General features: G+C 38.4%; 1 protein-coding gene across 2 annotated transcripts in view; it reads left to right on the plus strand.

Moving 5' to 3' along the window:
* LOC100871767 (discoidin domain-containing receptor 2) overlaps positions 1 to 20126 on the plus strand; it is a 137052-nt gene that overhangs the window by 91901 nt on the left and 25025 nt on the right. For both annotated transcript variants that reach the window (XM_003692922.4, XM_031915940.2), the window contains exons 3-4: positions 12070 to 12172; positions 16299 to 16530. In XM_003692922.4, the coding sequence (XP_003692970.1) occupies positions 12070 to 12172; positions 16299 to 16530 (335 nt within the window). The remainder of the gene's footprint in view (positions 1 to 12069; positions 12173 to 16298; positions 16531 to 20126) is intronic.

Genomic DNA, 20126 nt, shown 5'->3' on the forward strand with positions numbered 1-20126 from the left:
GAATAGTTCACATTCAGAGCTATTTACAACTTTAATTAAATTTAAGACGATAAAAAGCAAACACGTGCAATTCGAAATTCGAAATTTTTCTTTTAAATCGAAATCAAACTTTTCAAAATTACAACACGTTTTAAAAAGATGCATCTATATATCGATGAATGAAAAAAAAGAAACGTTCCACCATTTTCGGACGCTTAATTTTGCACCGTGAGATTTTTCCCTCCTATCGGTGGGCCGAGCTACCGTGAAAAAACACGTTGCATTTCAAGAGAAACAGGAGGAAAGCGGGTGGCAAGAAGGGACGAAGAGGTCTCGTCTTCTCCTCTCCCGAGAAACGGACAAAGCCGATTGCTCCGGGGAGAGTAAGTGGTACGGGTGACAGGAAAGTTTCCAATCCGGATTTTCATTCATTAGTAACGCTTACCGGAGTGGACCGAGCAACGCTATGCACACGCTTACTCAAATTCCCCGGAGGATGTTCTTGCAGCCGAGGGAATTTCTCGAAGAAGAGGAGACGAAGCTTCGATTCGTAGAAAGATCACTGGACGTGAAATTTTCACGATTCGTGTTTGATATCCACGTATTTTTCTCACTCGCGTCGATCAGATTAGAGAAGTTTACTCTCCAGTATCTCGAAGATATTTTTTTGTTGAATTAACACGTGTCGTTTGAGAACGATGTTTAGCACGTGACAGACTGCGCGTACGTGTGTAAGTTGAAATTTCAATTTCTTACTCGAACTGGAAGATAGATCTGGAGAAGGATGAGTATAAAGTTAAGAAGATCTTATCGATTAGAAGATAAAAAAGATGCATATTTAATTTTCGAGAGTAAGACTTTTTACAAATGTTTTAATTTATTTATTTAAAAATTGAAATATATTAATATAATGATATGAATATGATAATACAAAAAAAAAAGATTTACAAAATTTAAATAATTTAAAAATTCATAATTGCTATTATTCTTGGTAACTTGATCATTAATTCTTTCTTCGTTATTAATAATTTGTTAAAAAAAAAATATTAAACAATCAAATTAATGTTATTAAAATATCATTAAATATATATCCAATAATAATAAAATTTTGGCAACGATCAAATGATTTTATAACAATAATAATAATTTACAAGAACGAGAAAAACGTGATATACGAAATACTAAAATTGATCGAAAAGTATAAAAACTGTGCCAAAACTTTTGAGTAAAAAAAAAAAAAAAAAAAACGTACGTACGTGCTAGAAATTATAAGAAGTGAAAAGGGGGGTGGGAGTCTCTCGTGCTAAGAGATGGTCGATCCACTCAGGCGTGCATTCAATCTCGAGGTTCGATTCCGACGGGTAAGTGCCGTTACTCACAATCTCTCTCTCTTATCAAAAGATACTCTCGACTTCCCAATTCCGTCGACAGGTTTTCCAAGAACAATCTTTCTCGCGATTTAAACGTTGGGTCGCGTACTAGTTCGAACTTGTATCACGCATCTTGAACCACGAAATATGTCCCCCATACTGGCCAATAGCTACGTGATTTCGGGCCAACCACCCATTACTCGTTCTCAAAAGCATCGTCTTTGGTCACGCACAGGTTGTGCTTGAATCGAAACAGTGTTGAACCAATTATCTTCGATGACTACTTCCATTGCATAAGCGTAAATGAATCAGAGAAACGTATCGTTTGGTTGGTGAGCAAAATTAATAATCATTGATAATATTAATATATTGTTATTATGCATTTAATATGTTTAACATTTAATTGAGAAAGAAAAATAAATATGTGTCTGTACGAAGTAATAAAAATTTAATTCGCAAAGCCAAATTTCTAAAGTTGTGAATCTAAAGTTGTAAAACTTGATATTTTAAAAAATATAACATAAGTAGAATTTAAATCGAAACAGATTTTCCATGTGATTATAAATAAAGGAAGAAACAAAATGAAGGGAAATGATTCCAAATGATTGATAAATATTAAAAATTATTTTACCCATAAAGAGGTGAAACAATTTTTCTCAAGAAACTATATAACTATAATCCAAAAAAAAGAAAAAAAGAAAAAAGAAAATCGGTACGATAAATACAATTCGAAAGGAATAAATACATAAAAGAAGCGGACATAATCGAAGCACTTGATGCCTCGATCGTCGTTCGTCTGCCTCCAATAGCAACGGCACTTTGGCCAAGCGAGGAAAAGGCGAGGAGAGAAACGTTTAAAGGAAGCTTTTCAGCTTGGGAAACGAGTTGCCTATTTTTTCCGATTCCATCTCCTCCCCATTCGTACATACGTAAATACGTACACAGGGGGCGCGCGCGTGTACACGTTAACCGTGAAAGTGTATATGAAAAGTTTTAATGGCGTTCTGGGGGCCAAGTGTTTCGTCAACACGAGAGCGCAACGAGAGCGAACGAGGCGTCGTCGCGCCGATGGAAAAAGACTTTAACGAGGTGCACGGAGGAGGAAATATTAGAGAAGTTTTAAGAAAATGCAGCCTGCAGAAGAGCGTGTGAGAGGCTGGTTGGCGGCACAGAGAGAGCGCGCGCGCACAACCAATGCGCGAGGAATAGTCGCCTCGATAAACTTCTTTTAGGGTGAAAAGTGGCGGAGGAGGGTTGAGAGGAGAAATCGCATTGGATCGTCAGTGGTGGAACAGAATAGTGACATTCGTCGAATGCAATTTTCCTCGAGGAGAACTCGTCGAGCACCGAGCGGAATTGTGATTTTAAACATCGTGTCGCGTGAAAAAAAAGGAAAAAAGGGAGAGAGAGAGAGAGAGAGAGAGAGAGAAAGGGAGAGGAAGAAAGTTTCACCCTTTACATTTCTCTCCCTGCCTTTCTTCTTTCTCTCTTTGAAATTCGAGCGTTCACGCAATTTCTGTTCGACTATTCATTCTGTCGTTTGTCTCGTTTCCTTCCCTCCCCCTCTTCTTCTTCTTCTTCTTCTTCCTTTTTTTTTCCTTCTATTTTTCGAACGTAGAAGGCGATGTAGAATTTCGTAATTTTAAAAAAAAAAAAATTTTAGGATATTTCAATTTTTGCGGAAAACTTTAACGGATTATGAATTTTAGATTGCATGCATCTTTAAATTATATCGTTAACTCTGGAATATTGTATATATAATGGAGTGCCATCATCCCTCTGGAATACTAATTCTCGCTTTAAACGAGAGATGGAAGATTCGTGTAGAAAAATCAAGATTATTCAATTACGAGCTAAAGATATATACAGTTTCTTAAATGCATAGTTTTAACTGAGAGATTACGATATTAAAATTTTCGAATTTTTGTTATTATAGAAAGAGAATTGTTGTTGTTGTAGAAAACATACCATTGAGTCCGCAATTGTATTTCCACCAAATTTTTTCCCACGTGTTATTATACATTTCACGATTATCATATTTTTTTCCTTCCCAGTTTTAAGGCAAAAGTAATAAACATCCTAAGACTTTTGATCAAGGATGTGTAATTATTCGCATGGATATATATATATATAGATATATTCCATGCTTCGTATTTATAGTCTCGACGTCAGAGAGACATGTAATCAGGCGCCTGGTCGTTTATGTATTATACATAGATACCCGACACGATTCATAAACGTGACCCCCCCCCCTCCTATCCTTCTCCTTCCCATCCATATATGGGTGGGATCGAAACAAGCTTAATCAGTGAATCTGTGTAGTAAACATCCGTCTGTTTAACCAATCTCTGATATATTCCTTTCGCTTTGAACGAGATCTTTCCGAATCTCGACCAGTAGGTCGACGTTCAAATTGGCGTTCTAATTAAAGAGCAAATCGCATCCATATGTGTATTTCCTTACGATCTCGATATTACGAATCACTTCAACAAACTTTCGCGTACCATCGATCCGGAAACTTTGGATGAAACATCGCCTCGGGTAAAGTTCGGAAAATATTTATCAAAAAGAATAATATATTATTTGGAAATATGGTACTACGATATTTATATATATATATATTATTTGAAAATTTGCTTTTTAATTTAATTAATTTTATCTTAACGTTGGCTGTACTGCTGTGTATATGCGCATTGCATTCTACGTGCCGGTTGGAACGTTTATCATTCAGATTTTTCGCGGGGAACATTTTTAGAATTTTTCTATAAATTCTCAAAAAAGCGTGTCTTAATCCCTTTACGCAATATACATCGCATAATACTTTAATTACATTACTGCAAAATAAAAAAAGAATATTTCTTTCTCGCGAAACGTGTTTCAAACTCTGGTGAATTACATATGGAAATTTTTTTCTATCATAAATAACGAATAAAGGAAAACCTCTTCTTCCAAAGGAGAAAAGAGATGAGACGATCGAACGCAAGAAGAAGGAAGGTTAAGAAGAGAGTAAAATTTTCGAAACTGTACAATTCTCTCTCCAGAGAACGTTACGCGCTGGTTACATTATGCCAACTGGTTCCTTCTTCGAATGATCGCTCGTACGTTTTCACGATTCGTCGACGACGCGCGCGCGTCAAAGGCTATACTCTTTGGCGTCGCACGCACGGCGCAACAGAGGAGAACCGAAAGAAACGAGTGGTTTTACCAGTTTTCAAAAGAATGGAAGGGAAAGTTAACACGTGCCGATCCTTTGATCCGGATCTCGAGAGAGAAGGAGGGGGAAAAAAGAAGAAGAAGAAAAGGAAAGGGAGGAAAAAAAAGTATTCGAGTACATCGTCGTTTGTAACACATCCTCGGCTACCAACGTGTCTCGAATGGAACGTCCGTTCCCTCCCTCTCCCTCTCTCGTCCCCTCTTTCGACGCGCTGTTTGGCCCACCACGATGGTCGTCCACGATTCCGCAGAGGCGTGAAGCGGCAGAGAAGAGGAACGAGGCACGCGCGCAGATTCAAGGGGAGGGGGAGGGGGGAGGGGGAAAGAGGGGGCGGACGCCCGGATTTCCGGGTGTCGTATTCCCCGCTAAATTGCACGCCAACTCGCAAGACGAATAGTTCGACGTGGAATGTGTCGCAATGAATCCATGAAACGTCTCGCGATCCTTCCCTCGCTCCGATTTTCCCTCCCCTCCCCGCCCCGTTTCAACGATACCGCGAAGAACGGTATTCCGGGCGCGCGCGTGTGTGTGTGTGCAAGTAAGACACATTCCGCGGCCATTGAAAACCGAATTAGGGGAAAGGGTACCGACTCGATACGAGGAGTCGGCCGCGAGATCCTCGAGAGAATGTTGTTCAGATCATGGAGGAAGAAGAAATGGTTAAGAGATCGGTTGAAAATGCGCGGTTCAGTTTACGAATTCACGTGAATTTTGTATTCTATGCGATACTGAAGAAAGTGAATCGAATTGAACGGCGAGAAAGACGTTGGATTTTGAAATTGCGTAAATGGATAAATTTCTAGTCGTTTTATTTTTCTTCTCGAATAGAATGGATCGCGATTTTTAATTTTGGACCGTCCGATTCACGTTCTGATCTTGTGTCAACGGAAAGAGGAACGTCGTCTGATCAATGCGGGGTACATACTACTCATAGAATAGACTTAAAATTCGTAGAAAATATGTCTGGAACATTGCAACGATCATAATTATGGATGGAATTACATAGTGGATAAAAAAATAACCAGAAATAGAATGATAATCGAACGAATATATTAAATTCTCCTCCCCCTTCTCTCTCTCTTCCTCTCTTTGAAATGGAGTCATTATTCACGAGGGTCGTAACAAAAAATGGCGAAAGTACGTCGGGAACGAACGTCGATATAATTTGGCGAGTTGATTTACGTCTGTCGAAAAGAGGTAGTTGAGCTTGTCCCTGATTTATCCGAAAAATCGTCGGATGACGTATAGAGGTTACGAATGTACTTCCCGAATGGACATAAATTTTTTTTTCTACAACCAGAGAAAGAGAGAGAGAGAGTAAATAGAAGGGGAGGGGGGAGGCATATTGGAACATAGGAACACCGTAATCCAAAGAGAGGTAAATCATTCCAAGGTGCTTAACCGCGTCCTCATTTTCACCGAAGCTTAACCGTTGAACAAGAGAAATTGCATTTCTGGAGGACCAGTCGGGCCAGTCAGGTCCGGTAACGCATGCTAGAAATGGGCAGGGGGACGAGGCGAAGGAGAGGGGAACGAAAAAGAAAAAGAAGAAGAAAGAAAGAAAGAAGGGAAGAAAAAAAGAATTCTAGAGTAGAACCGTTTAAAGCAACGTCAAATCGCCTCTCCTCCGAATTGAATTCATTTCTTTCTTCAACTTCTCCATTCCCCCCCCCCCCCATTTCTTTTTTCCCCTTTTTCATTCCCCAACAATTCCACCCGTGAAACGAAATTCCAGTGAAATCATTGGTCCCTTCAACGTAGTAAACACATATATACACACACGCGCGCACACACACATACACGTGTAATAGATAATTCTAACAAATTACATCGCGGACATAATGCACCGTAAATTAGCGAAGAATCGCGGTCCGCGTAGCGACTGCATTTCCGCTCGCTCGTGACCAGAGAAAGCCACTTTGAGAGCGCACTAATTCAGTACAGAAAATAAATTGTCGGAAGGTGCTCGCCCGTATTCCCTCTCCCCTCCTCCTCTTCTCTCTCCCCCCCCCCTCTCTCTCTCTCTATCAAGGAGCAAAAGAACAGCAAGAGAGAGAGAAGAGAGAGAGAGAGAGAGAGAGAGAGATCGCAGCATCGTGAGAAAGCGAGCGGAAGTTGAACAGAGGGCGCCGCGATGGCGAAAATAGAAAAACAGACGGGGCTGGAAGGGGACAAAGGGCGAGAAAGGGAGGATGAGAAAGGAACCAGTCGCGTAAAAAAAAAGAAGAGGAGAGACGAGCAAGAGAGAGAGAGAGAGGCGCTCCCTTTTGCGCAATTTGCCCGAACGTAGGAGCAAATTTTCCTCGATATACACAAAAGCGGTCGACATTTTAAAACACGAGGGCCACGAGGAGGCTCGCGATTGTCGCGCGCTCTCGCCATCTTGCTCCCTCATTTCTCCCTCTCTTTCTCTGTCCCTCTTCCACTGCTTTATGTTCGAGCACGATATTGTCGCGTGCTCTCACACCGTCTCGTTCTTTCGCCCTTTCTCTTCCTCTCCGTGTTCTGGCGTACACGGTGTTTCTCTCGTGTGTATGCGCCTCGTACATCTGTATACGTGTGGTATTTGGCGTGGAAGATACATAGGAATCGACGAACACGAATGTCAGGAGCATAGCCCACGTCCCTCGAGGCTCGCGTTATTTTATGTCGCCTGTGACTCGAGCATTCCTGTACATAGTTGTGCTGCTGGCTTGGCACGCATCGATCGAAAGACAGAAACAAACAGGGAGTGAAACGGGTGGGTGCATCGTTCTACGAATACGTTGGTCGTGGTTCAAACGCCTATGTGATTTGAGCGTGTCTCCGAGACTAGTGTGAGACGACTGTGTGCCTGCCTGCCGACACTGTTTTCCGCCATGAAACTGTTGCGGTGATGGAAATGAAACGTTTTTGCTTGTAACATTTCCACTGGAATTTGGACAGCTGCGAGTCATTATCGAGATTTTCGACTATCGGTATTCGCTTATTCGATCAATTCATACGTTACGATAAATTCATTTTGTTGAAGTGATATATCCGTGATATGCGATTCTACTTTTGTCCGAGTTTAACGAACGATGTAGAGTGACTTAAGTAATTATGGTAAACGAAAGGCAAGAGAATTTGGATGAATATTAATTATTGGACGCGTATACAGATTTTGAACGATTAACAATATCTTTTATCGAAGAATTGTATAAGAATCGATTTATTCTAACATTAGAGATCAACGAGAGGGTCGAATCTAGCCGACGTAACGAACACGATGGATTCGAATTCCCGGTAAACAAACCGACCAATTTAATATCTGTAATAGCAATCAGAAACGTTCGACGTGACTGACACGCGAATCGACAGTAGAATGTGACCCGCCTATGGTCAGACATTGTGCCGTGCATTATATGGAAATACAATTTCGGGGCGAATCAATTTGCCCAATCACTTTGCGTTATTTTACTATTTTTCCTTTTTTTTTTTTTTTTCGTTTCCCAATGTACCAACATGTCAATTTGCTATTTTATAAAATAACAAAGGGAAAACTAAATGCGTTAAATTACCGTGTCAAAATTGACGCGTTCCCCAATTTTCCTATGTTTCCACATATCTTTATTAATCCAACCATATTCACGATCTTTGCAGATAATTACACATATTACGAATTAAAGATAAAAGATGGAATACCAAATCCCCCTTACACATCCCTTTCTCTCCCGAAATTTTCGAATATTCAAAAATCGGCGAGGCGTGGAGGAGGCGGCAATGGCGGATCGTGGTTCCTGCACATCGGTGCTTACTACGTTGAATGCGTTCACGTGGTCGGTAAACGATGCGCGACGTATGCGCGTTCCCATGAATGCCATTCAGAGGGCCATCCCTTGCCTCGCACACAAACGGCTCCCCCCGGGGCGGGGGTGTGCGCCGCTTTCATTGAAACTTTTTTATAACTTCCGGCCAGCGTTTTTTCCTTGAATTACGACAGATTTGTTTGGCGGCGGTTACCTCCGTTCAACTACTGTTTTCAAGGAGAGAGAGAGAGAGAGAGAGAGAGAGAGAGAGAGAGAAGAGGAGGAGGAAGCCGACGTTTCGTCTGTGCAAGTTGCGCATTTATGAACTCTTCTCTCTTCGCGGAGGAAAAATGTCAACTTGCGTTTGAGCGCTGTTTAATTTAACTGGGAGAGAGGGGGAGGGAATATCTGGAAAAGGGGAAAAGGTGGGCAAAGTTGAATTAATTAATAGGAATATTTCGAGTCGAGTCGCTCCGTTTATTCGGCGTTATTTTTGCGGAGAGGAAAGCAACGTTGGTTAAGATACGGCCAGTTTTTTTTTTTTATATCTGTATACAAATAACGATAATTTTGTTTTGTATGAAATAATTGTAAATTTAATGGCGGATTGTATATGCAGAAATTTATTATTTATTAATGAAATATATCACTTTGGAAGGGGAATCCTTCCACAATATCTTTCTTCGTATTATTTTCGTCCCTTCAAGTAGAACATTGTAACACAAAATTTTTGAACTATCGAATGTTCCAAATAATAAGAATAAAGGAAGAAATGAAAGTTGGTTTCTCGTGGAAAAATAAATTTCCTTGCATAGATGTACGTATTTTATGACAGATTGTAACCGAATAAAAATTTTTCGCCGAGTTCTTTTCTGAAAGATCTTTCTTCTCTTTCAATTTCGAGAAAGATATTCGATAAGAAGAAATTTTCGTTTATGTTTTTCCTTAAGGGATGTTTATTGGAAGGATCATTTGTTTTATTTCGACAAAAAGGAAGTACGGTGGCTGGGATAACTTACTCGAAAGGATTTCCGCAGGAGGGTTGATGAAAGGGAAAAGAGGAAAGGTTTAATCGAGTGGAAGCGTGCTGTCGATCGTACGGTTGCTGAAGCCAATAAAAATCGTCTATGAGATCAATCTATTGTACACGATTTCAGAAAACCTGTTGTTTAATAAACAGAGATGTTTTGTGAATGAACACTCACTTGTTGGAACAAAAAGTTTGATAATAAAATAAAATATGTGAATTCTACGAAATTTGAAATTCCATTAGAATCGAATGAAATTAAGCTTTCATGAAAATATTAATCTCAAGATAGTAACATCGATATTGGATTTTACATTTTTATTAATTAATTATACAAATCTTAATATTCTCCAAGCGTATAGAGTTTATATTAAATAATAATAATAATATTTGTTAAATATAGATATTAATATCATTCGTTTAATTATTTTCACATTATCGATTATCTTTTAAAACAACAGCATATAATTGCGAAGCGAGAACAAAAGAAAACGTGTAACATCGAATATTAAAAAAGATATACATATATTAAATAATGTTAATGTTTTTTTTTTTATTTTGCAATATATGAAATTGCAAAATTGGACGAATCTCGTTGGAAACATTTTTTTTTTTATTAATGTTTTTATTCTTCAATATTTAAAATTGCAAAATTGAATGTTCCATCAATTCAATTGAATCGAACATTAAATTAAAGTTATTAAATTAATAACAATTTTTGATGTTTTTATTCTACAATACAATTGATATACTTTCTGGAAAAACATCGTATTTAATATACAGAATATTTTTATCATAATTATTCTCGCATCACTTGTTTTTTAAAACTTCCAACGTAATTAAATTTTATCTTATATAGACCCCTTTTTTTCAGAAAACTCCGCAATTTGAATTCCATACAACAAACATGTAACAAAAATAGTAGATGAATCTTCGTGCAAAAGAAAATAGAATGACAATATATTTCGATACAAAATTTTGTTCGCGTACATTCAGAGATAGAATCTTTTATTGAATGTATCCCTTTATAGCTATTCTTATTTTTAAAACAATATCACATTAACAACGTCCTGAATTCTCCTTTTACCATATCCAATTAACTTCGTTCGACTTCGATTCTATTTCTAAATACACGCGTTCAAAATTTCATAAAATCAGTTTTCTCGAAAACGAAACCACGTATCAAAAATTGTCATTCCACATTTTTGACAAAAATGATAATTTTACACAAGGAATCATCCTTTTTCGTCTCGTACGACAATCTTTCGATAATAATTTTTTAAATTTTCAGTATTTTCTTACCCTTCTCCTTTGTGCGTTCTAAAATTTACGAAAAATCTCAAAAAAAGAAAAGCTCGACACTCGTTGGAAATGGCGCCTATTCTTAGAACGTTTAATTCGCCCGCGATTGAAAATGCATCCTCGACAAAAGAATCCACGTCGATCCTCCTCATCTCGATAATGTAAATTTATTCGCGCCGATTAATCTCTCGCCGTTGAATCTCGGCCGTCTCGCGTCGATCTTGGGCCCGGTACTTTTATCGTTCAGCGAAAACTTTAATGGAAAGATTACACTCGAACGGCAGTAAACTCGGATCTGAAGCAAATTGAAACGCGATTCAGGCGTTTCTGATGGACTAATAAGTTTGCAGCGATTGGATATACCAAGATCCACGTGAACAATCGGTCGCCATTTTGCCGTGGCAAAAGTTTGCGAGAAACGATTGCAGCGCCCTCGCTATCTTCCAAAGTATACCGAAAAGGAAAATTTGAAATTACGAACGTGTTTCGTTCGTCGAGCATCGACACGTTTATTGAAATTTAATAGAATTGAAATTTACTTATTTATCGAGTGAGCCTTGTTGAAATAAAGTAATTGGATTATGATTGTATCGCGAGATAATCTTTTTACAGATAATACAAATTGCTTTGATAAAAGTGAAACGTTACGATGATTATATTTATTCACGCGTTTTATAATTTTTTTAATGCATTTCATTGAAAATTGCTTAATTGGTAGAAAATGTTACGAAACTCGAACATACGTTTCAAGTTTATTAAATATTCAAATTTTTTCTTATCTTCTTTTTCTCTTTTACCAAGATATCCATTGTGTAAAAAGGAATGGAACAGGTGCAATTATATAATTGCGTATATTTAATGAAAAAATAACGATAATTGTAAAACAAATCGTCCAGTATTATCCAACATTTCAATCACTATCTCTATTTATCACCCTAGAATATATGCATTAATACAAATGCAAATTTAAAATAATTCTAAGAACGTTTAAAGAATATATCTATTTAAGTAATCTATTTATTTAGTATACCTAATAAGAATCCGTACCTCTATTCGATAACCTTTGATGCCAAATTTTTCTCATTTATGCAAAATTCACTTCTCCATTTTACTCCATACCTTTTCACTCCCATCTACTATCTTCAACGTAAGAATGTACTTCTATAACTGCCCCGATCTTGGCAATTATCCAACATTCATTCCTCGATCTCGAATTCTTCACAGAATATCCAATATATTCGCTTCTCCATTCCATTTCTCGTAAGAATCAATAAATACCTGCCGTACTCGATAACTGCAAAACTTGCCCACGCAAATATCATATTAATCACCCTTATCTCTTATTCCCTCTCTTATTTACTGTAAGACTTGATACCGGTTGAATAACACAATTAAACCCGTGTGTTTCAGGGACGTGCAATCAATCGTTGGGGATGGAGTCCGGCGACATACCGGATTCGGCCATTACGGCCTCCTCGTCCTACGTGACGAACGTCGGCCCACGAAATGGCCGGTGAGCGCATTACTTTCACGACGATCCACGTTACCCTTCTCCACGTTAAATGCTCGCCACGGCTGCCTTTTCAACTCGCCTTCTAAAAAAGGGAGGTTCAGATCAAACCTGTCCCCCGGCAAAAGACACGCTTTCCGCATTAACGTCCGCCACCGACGCGTGCATACACCCTTCTCCTCCTTCTCGTCTCTCTCGCTCTCTCTCTCTCTCTCTCTCTCTCTCTTCTCCCACCATTTCTCGCGCTAATTCAACATTTCCATTGTTTCGCCGTTTCCGTTTGACAATTTTATTTTTAATCGCGCGTTCAAAGTCTGAGATTAATCAGAGGGGGGAGAGTGGGGCACACTTTTTCGCATTCACGAAAATTGAGGAGCAGGAAGAGGGTTGGAGAAATATTATCTTTCGATAATTGCGTTGTTATTGGAAAGACGCGGAGGAGATATTCGATCGGACACGGACATCTTGTTCCAGATGAGGTCGTAGATTTTTTTCAGAGAAAAATTGGAATTGAAAGTTCGAGGTTTGTGTGAAATTAATCTGGCCAGATGGGATTTATTCAAATCATTATGGAACAAATATAAATGTTTGAAATAATATTTGATATGTGATTTTGAAGCTTCGATTCTCCAAATTTCTTGAAATTAATGCACCTCTTCGTCTCTTTGATGAAACAAATTAACGATAGTCTTATAAAGATTCTTGGTAAAAAATATCTGATTATTAATCTTTAAGGATTAAAGAATGTTATTTATGTTCAATTATTATCAGGAAAAATGTTCCTATTCTTCGTTTAACGAAAATGGAATCGAGCTTTTCTACGTGTTCCTGGTTGGTAACGGTATTCAGTGGTGGTAGTCTGCCGTGGTCAGACACTGGAAACGCCTTATAAATGAGCACCGTTCAGACAGCCGGAACACTTGGCGTTACCATCCATAAGGGATACACCTAACATTTCACCATAATGAATACTTCGTGAAACTTCACTGAAATTTCTCACGGGCCTGAGAAGTTTCAGGGTGAGCGAAACTAAAAACTTCGAGGGAAATTAATACCTTAATATAACTTCAACCACTTTGACCCCTCCGCTTCCACAAAGTGTATTAGATTTTTCAGATTTATAAAAGTATAAGAGATTAAAGACGTGCAATAATTACTGTAAAATTAAATCGATCAATTTTAAATATTTGAAATTTCAAATTATCAAATACGTATGCTCTATTTTATCATCATTCGTATTCCACAAAAGAAAATGCAGATTAAAAATCACTACTCTTTTCCCTCCTATTTTACAATTAAATGATATCTCGTCCAAAATCTTTTTCTCACCTTTAATTTAAAACGATATTCATTCGAAATAAATACCGAGTAATTTACAATATGTATTTATATTTATATTTATAATAAATACATCCTGGTACCTGATCAGAAATTAGGTACAGGTTTCTGAAATTCGATTTTCTCAGCTTTCGAGCATCGTCTTTGGCCCACAGGATCTCCCTAGCTCCATTTATACCACGAATTACAGACCATCCCACATTTAGAGCCCTGTTCCTCCTGTTCATCTATCTACTCCAGTTTCCACTCGACCACGCGATCAAACACGAGCCACGTTTCTATTTATCCAAACCTCGTTCCCCCACGACTTATCCTATCCCCCTCCTCCCCACGAACTGCCGCGTTTGTAAACGTTTTAATAGAGGATTTTAATGGATAAGGCTGCTTGGAAGGATGGCCGATTGTATCTTAACGAAAAAAAAAGAAACTAGAGGGACGGATCCTCTGATCAGCCGGCAAGTTAACTTCGTTATTAGGTAGGGAAGCACGAGTTGGGCAGGATAGGTGGTAAAAGTTTCGCGAAGTTTCATTGGCTCGATTTAGAGCAAACGTGGCGAGCGTTGGGACGAGTTGAATCGTTCGAAACTGGGAGAGGGAGGGAGGGAGATAGAGAGAGAGGGTGGAAAAGAACCGGAATCCCTGATTCGCTGTTTAAGTACACTTCCACGGAACCGAAGAAGTTCTTGAAACCGGCGAATGGCCCCGTGAATTGTTCTTCTTTGTTCGAACGATGCTGTAATGGCCGGAGGACTATAACCGCGCCTGGACAGGGGTGGAGGGGGTTAAAGAGACGGTGAAACATTAACTTCGTCCCCGATTCCAGTCACGATTATTAATTTAACAATTTTTTGATTTTGAGAAATGTATATATTTGTTCGCCAAATGTAAAATGGTAGAATTTGGATAGAAGTTTTTTTCAGATATTCGATTAAACAATTTAAAATATTTTACGTGTTAAAGAGGATTACGTAAATGGATATATATTTTTTACATTTTCAGGAGAAAGAAAAAATTTATTACCTCGATTGATTTGGCAGTTCTTCGGAATTAATATTTAAATTACAGACGTTTTTTTAATGAAATTGTTGATACTTACATTGAACACCTTTTATTATTCCTTTTTCGTTGCTCGATACAATTCGTGTTATAATACACAAGGGTATAAAATGGAAAACTATTAGCGCTTTTACACGCATACACGATAATTCAACAAATGAAATATTGAGAAAATGGAAATAATCAAATTTCAAAGTGAAATTCTCCGCACGTCCAAAAAAAAAAAAAAAAAATTTGACGGACCAAATTTGATTAACCAACACTTTTCGAAAACATCGCATTCGCTCCTCAAAAAATATCGTTCTGAAAATCATGCGATAGATAATCGATATCGTCAAAATTTAAGAAAAACATGGTAATTTCCCCTCCAAAAGGGGAAATGAATATCGTTCCCCAAAGATGGACTCCTAATCTGTTACACTAACATTTCTTTCCACCTCCAATTGTCTGTATTCGTCCGCATCGACAAACACCCGTCGACACGAGAACGTCATAATGGAAATTTAATTAATCGACTCCGTTGTGCAACTTCAGACCATCGACCACTTAAAACCATGGAGAACCCTTTCTCTCTTCCTCCCCCCCTCCCCGTTATTTACCATTTCATCTGTCCATTTCGCCGTGAGAGCGGAAATATAATATCAATTAATTATGTCCGTCCGATTCGAATGAAAAATCACCGGGTGGTAATTGTAACCCGATGGAAAGGCGAAAAGAGATGGCGTAACGATCCGTGAATCGAGGCGCGTAGCGTAGATTTCGAGCGTGGCTACATTTTCGCTACGATTATTATTGCGCAATTTCGGGACCCGTGCACGGGCGGACAGCTCGAAAACGAGGACAAATTTTCAACGAGAGAATGAAAATTGATTTTCACATCCCCTAACCACCCCTCCCCTCCCCGCCTCTCCTTTCGAACCAACGCGCGCCGCTATGTGTGTCAAATTTCAATTCGTAATATCGACGACGAGCGATCGAAAATTTTAAATTTACCAATTCTTGTTTTCCTTTTTTTTTTCTTTTTTTTTTTTTTTGCCCTTCTCCCTTTTATTCCCTTTTTCGACGGATATATTTCGGCTCTGCGTTTGATACATTTTGGAGGGGGAGCCGGGCGATGTATGATCCGTGATACGTCGTTGAAAAATTCTGTTTTTTTTTTTTTTTTTTTTTGGTAACCATGTAATTTTAAATGAATTTTTCGAAATAACCTTTGAATTCGATTCTTCGATTTTAAAATTAATAATCCACGAATTATCGTTTTTATATATATGTATACACATAATACTTTGAATTAATTCTTTTTAATTCAAATAAAAGTATAATTCGTTTAACCGATTATTACAAAAACAAGATAAACGAGTAAAATACAAATATTTGCGCTCGCAAATTGATAAATAAAAACGAATGGAACGTGATTCGCCGATATATATCGTGACACATTTACCGTAAAAAGAAAAATCGAAAATCAAAAATTCCCCTCGTTCGCGAACAATTTCGCAAGAGAGAAAAAAAATCGAAAGAAATAAATAAATCTCCACGAGAAAGAAAAAAGCGGATCGAATAAAACGCGTGGCGAGACGGATATTAATATTCATATACGACGAATCCTCTCCTCCTCTTGAAGTACGCTTTATTGAGATTGGTTGTCCACCGACCTTGAAGCTCTCCTCCTCCTCCCTCTCATTAAAATTCATCAAAACGGGGTGAACGCTAACAAATTCTGAAACGAGAACAGGCTGCGCAAGGAGACGGCGGGCGGTGCGTGGTGCCCCAAGAGCCAAATAGAAAGAGGAATTCGCGAGTGGCTGCAAGTGGATCTTCCCGGCCCCCACGTGATCACCGGTGTGCAGAGCCAGGGCCGTTACGATCACGGCCGTGGGCAGGAATACGTGGAGGAGTATACCCTCGAGTATCGGCGTCCCGGGTTCGCCGAGTGGCGGCGATACAAGCGGTGGGATAACAAGGAGGTACGTGGTCATCTTAAGATAAAGTGAAGGTGAGTCGAGCCGGTCGAGATGATCTTCTCGATTTCGACTTCTATTAATCGAAAGTGAGAAAGTTAAAAATTCAGTAGGTATTTTAAGTATTGATATGTAAAATGCTTGGAATAACGTTTATTCGTTAGCTGTTGAACATTTTGGCATCGTAAGTTGTTCGATGATTTGAATAAGATTTATGGTCGAGGTGATTTGACATTTTATTGGAATCAATGCGTTTTCGTAATTTTATCTGGAGAAGGAAATAAATTGGGCTAGAATCCCTTTAGAAGATTTCTCTTTCTTTTTTTATTAAAGATTTGGTAGAGTAAAGTAATAAGCGAAACTCTGTAATATCGTAGAATCTAAGAATTGGGAATGAGATTAGAAATTTCTGAGAAGATTTCTTTCCTAAAATTGTTATTAATATTTCGAATCGATGTGAAAATTCCTTTGATTAAAAATATTTTTTATACTATATTTAACGTGAGAAGCAAGAAACGCTTTGGCCAAATAATCATCTTCATATCTCTCTTTATTTTCCTTTCTTCCATTCATTAACGAGAGAAAAGGCTTGTAAATTCGATGATAGATCTAATTTCAGAAATTTGCCTGTAAGAAAATCCGTTTCGAAGTAATGGTAATGGCGTGACAGCGGGATTCCTCGTCGGTGAAGATTCGAGGAATTGCTTACACGAAGCGTGGAAAAAATGGTATATGGGGTAATTTCGGAGTAATGTTCTATTAGAATTCGAAGGAGGGGATGACGTGATTCGGTACAAATTGTCATTAAGGAGGGATAAAGCCTTGGAAAGCCTTGGACATTGATTTCCTCGTGAAAATTCCATCGTCAAACAATCGGTCGTTAGAGGAGCGGAGTCGGGCAAAAGGGCGAGTCCGTGATTTATTCTTTGATGGAGGAAGAAGTTTCTCGGTTGGACGAGGAAAGCTTCGATCCCTGCCTTATTGTGATTCCACCGGTGTCGACGATTCGAGGGCGATTCGAGTCACGGGATACGCGAGAGCCTTTAACCGATAGAAAAGATTGAACCGGTTTGGAAAGAGGAAAGTGAGACGCTACCCAAGAAGATAAGTACACGTGTACACGCTCCATCCCTTCTTAGTTATTAACGAAGAATTTTGGAAAATTTTTGGATGAACGATGAAACATTATTAAGAAAGGGAAGAATTTTTCGTTCCGATTTCACAAAGTTTCGACAGAGTATAATGCGATATAATTACACGTATCAACGAATATTTTATCGAAACGAGGATTTAAATTTAGTAAGAAAGGATTTTTATAACATCTCTCTATTCTTCTCTGGGGAGAAGAATGAATTACGAGAATCGTTACTCTTTTATTTTATCACCATTACCGGATATGACGAGCAATCTCGATTACCTGCTATTTTATTACTGCGTTATCAATTGTTCAACTCGGTCGAATTCAAAAAAAAAAAAAAAAAGAAAAAATAATAGACTTTCCACGTTCAAATCGACGAATAAATCCGAAATAAAGCCGGTTCATTTGGTTGATCGTCGAATAATTAAGAGCCGTTCCACGGGAATCGTCCAATTAAGCAATCTCGGTCGCGATAGGCGGCCGTGTCTGTAACGAACGATAATTTATCGGCCGCTAGCGTGTGAAGCGGCTCGTTTCGCGATCCTACCCGACGGACACTTCTACCAGGGAAATAGAAATTGGTGTGCACGAGCCGAGTCACGTTATTCCGGGCGGAATTCTAATTATTCTTCTTTGTCTAGCCTTTACAGATAGGGATAGAAAAGAAAGGGGAATATAAGAAGAATTGTAGTATCGTCTATTCTAATTCTCAATTCCACTCTTTTGTAGGACACGTAAATAAAATGGACAAGCAAGGACCAGAGAAATGTAAATATTGTTTCAGATAATCCGTCGTATAAAATTTTGAAATTTATTTGGAAAATCGGAGAGAATAGTTTAATTTTCGATCATATTTTATATCAGGACATTCGCGAAAAGAGACAAATGAAAGTTCTCTGAGTTCTATAAGAAACACAAGGAGATATTTTTATCATGGAAACGCGGTCGAGAAATAGGAGGAAATCGTACGATTGAAATCGCTTTTTGATTCATCCGGATATCTCGATCGGTTGCCGAGATACAAGCGTTCAAAGTTTCCATAGAATTTGACACGATCCACTGACCTACATTTTTTTCTTTGGAAAAATACTACTTCTTCTTCCAGCGTACTTTATCTTTTTTCGCTTGGGTTTGATATAGATCAGTGAGGGACGAGGTGCTGCGCGGAGAGATTCGACCAAAACACAAGAACGAAGATATTAAACGATTAAAAATTACCACCCTCTTCTTTACACGACCATATCAACCGAAATTCGTATCGGGATGAATCGAAAAGCGTTTCGAAGGGAAAAGTCTGCCGCTTCCGATCGAAAATGGCTATCTTTGAAATTATAGCGGCATAAAGTTTTTTGATTTTGATAGAATTTTAACAATCGATTCTAAAGCGTGAAATAGATTAGAAAAATATTACTTGTAACGATTTTACAGCGTGTATTTTAAAAATTAAGAATTGTTTGATCGCGTTATACCTCGCTGTTGAAATATTGACAATATAACGAAACGTGTCATTATTTAATGAATTTAAATATATTAATTAATTCCGACATGGCCAGCCATTAACGAAGCATGTAACATTCAACAAATGTTAACGATATTACACGTCACCAATTTTCCTCGACTCAAAAATATCCGGACGCATGCTTATTTTTTCGCCATAAAATTTACATTTACAGCGGGACCCCCATTTGAAAATCCGTGAAATGTCAAATTTACATAAAATCAATGTTTCAAAACGTTGAAACAGCGATACGAAGCTCCCCGTATCCAACCGCGTGCGTCAATTTTCTTTTCTTTCCGTCGAAAAATATCTCTCTTCGTTTAAACGCGCAACGTTCGAATTACTTTTCAAAATGTTCAAACTTTCATTACTCGAAAAATGAATAATCGTAACCCAATAGTCGGGCGAACGCCGCTTATGCGACCGGTAATGCAGAAACCGCAGATGTTTAGGTTTATTCAAATGATAATTTACGCGATCCCCCGATGTAGGTGCATTAACCGTAACATTACCTTCGAGCAGATGCAATCATGATCTATGTTTAAACGACGTACGCCGGTCTCCACCGCTGAGATTCCCCGGGTAAGTTGATTAATATTGACGTCGATTTGACCGTTCGTGGTATATACACACCCTACAATACACTCTGCATCACCATTAGGTTTCCGCTCGCGAATCAACCGCGTTCAACGCCCTCTACGTCTCCGTTATTATACAGATGCAAAATTGTTTTCGCGAAACAACGGATTAACCGAATTAATCCTGTCGCAAATGTCGTAATCTATTAAATCGGTTAATTGTATCATTCGAATATTTACTTAGAAATTTACTTAGAAAAACGGTTTCTTTGTTCATCGAAAGAAATAGGCCGCTGAGCATTGTGCAGCATCGATGGATCGTTTCGATTCATTAATTAACACGGTTGAACGTTGGTTAAACAACGTTTAATCGGAGGGGGGAGGGAGG

Source organism: Apis florea, unplaced genomic scaffold (assembly GCF_048593485.1).
Source record: "Apis florea isolate Af1SG1 unplaced genomic scaffold, ASM4859348v1 contig_3170_pilon, whole genome shotgun sequence".
In the NCBI taxonomy this organism is placed as follows: domain Eukaryota; kingdom Metazoa; phylum Arthropoda; class Insecta; order Hymenoptera; family Apidae; genus Apis; species Apis florea.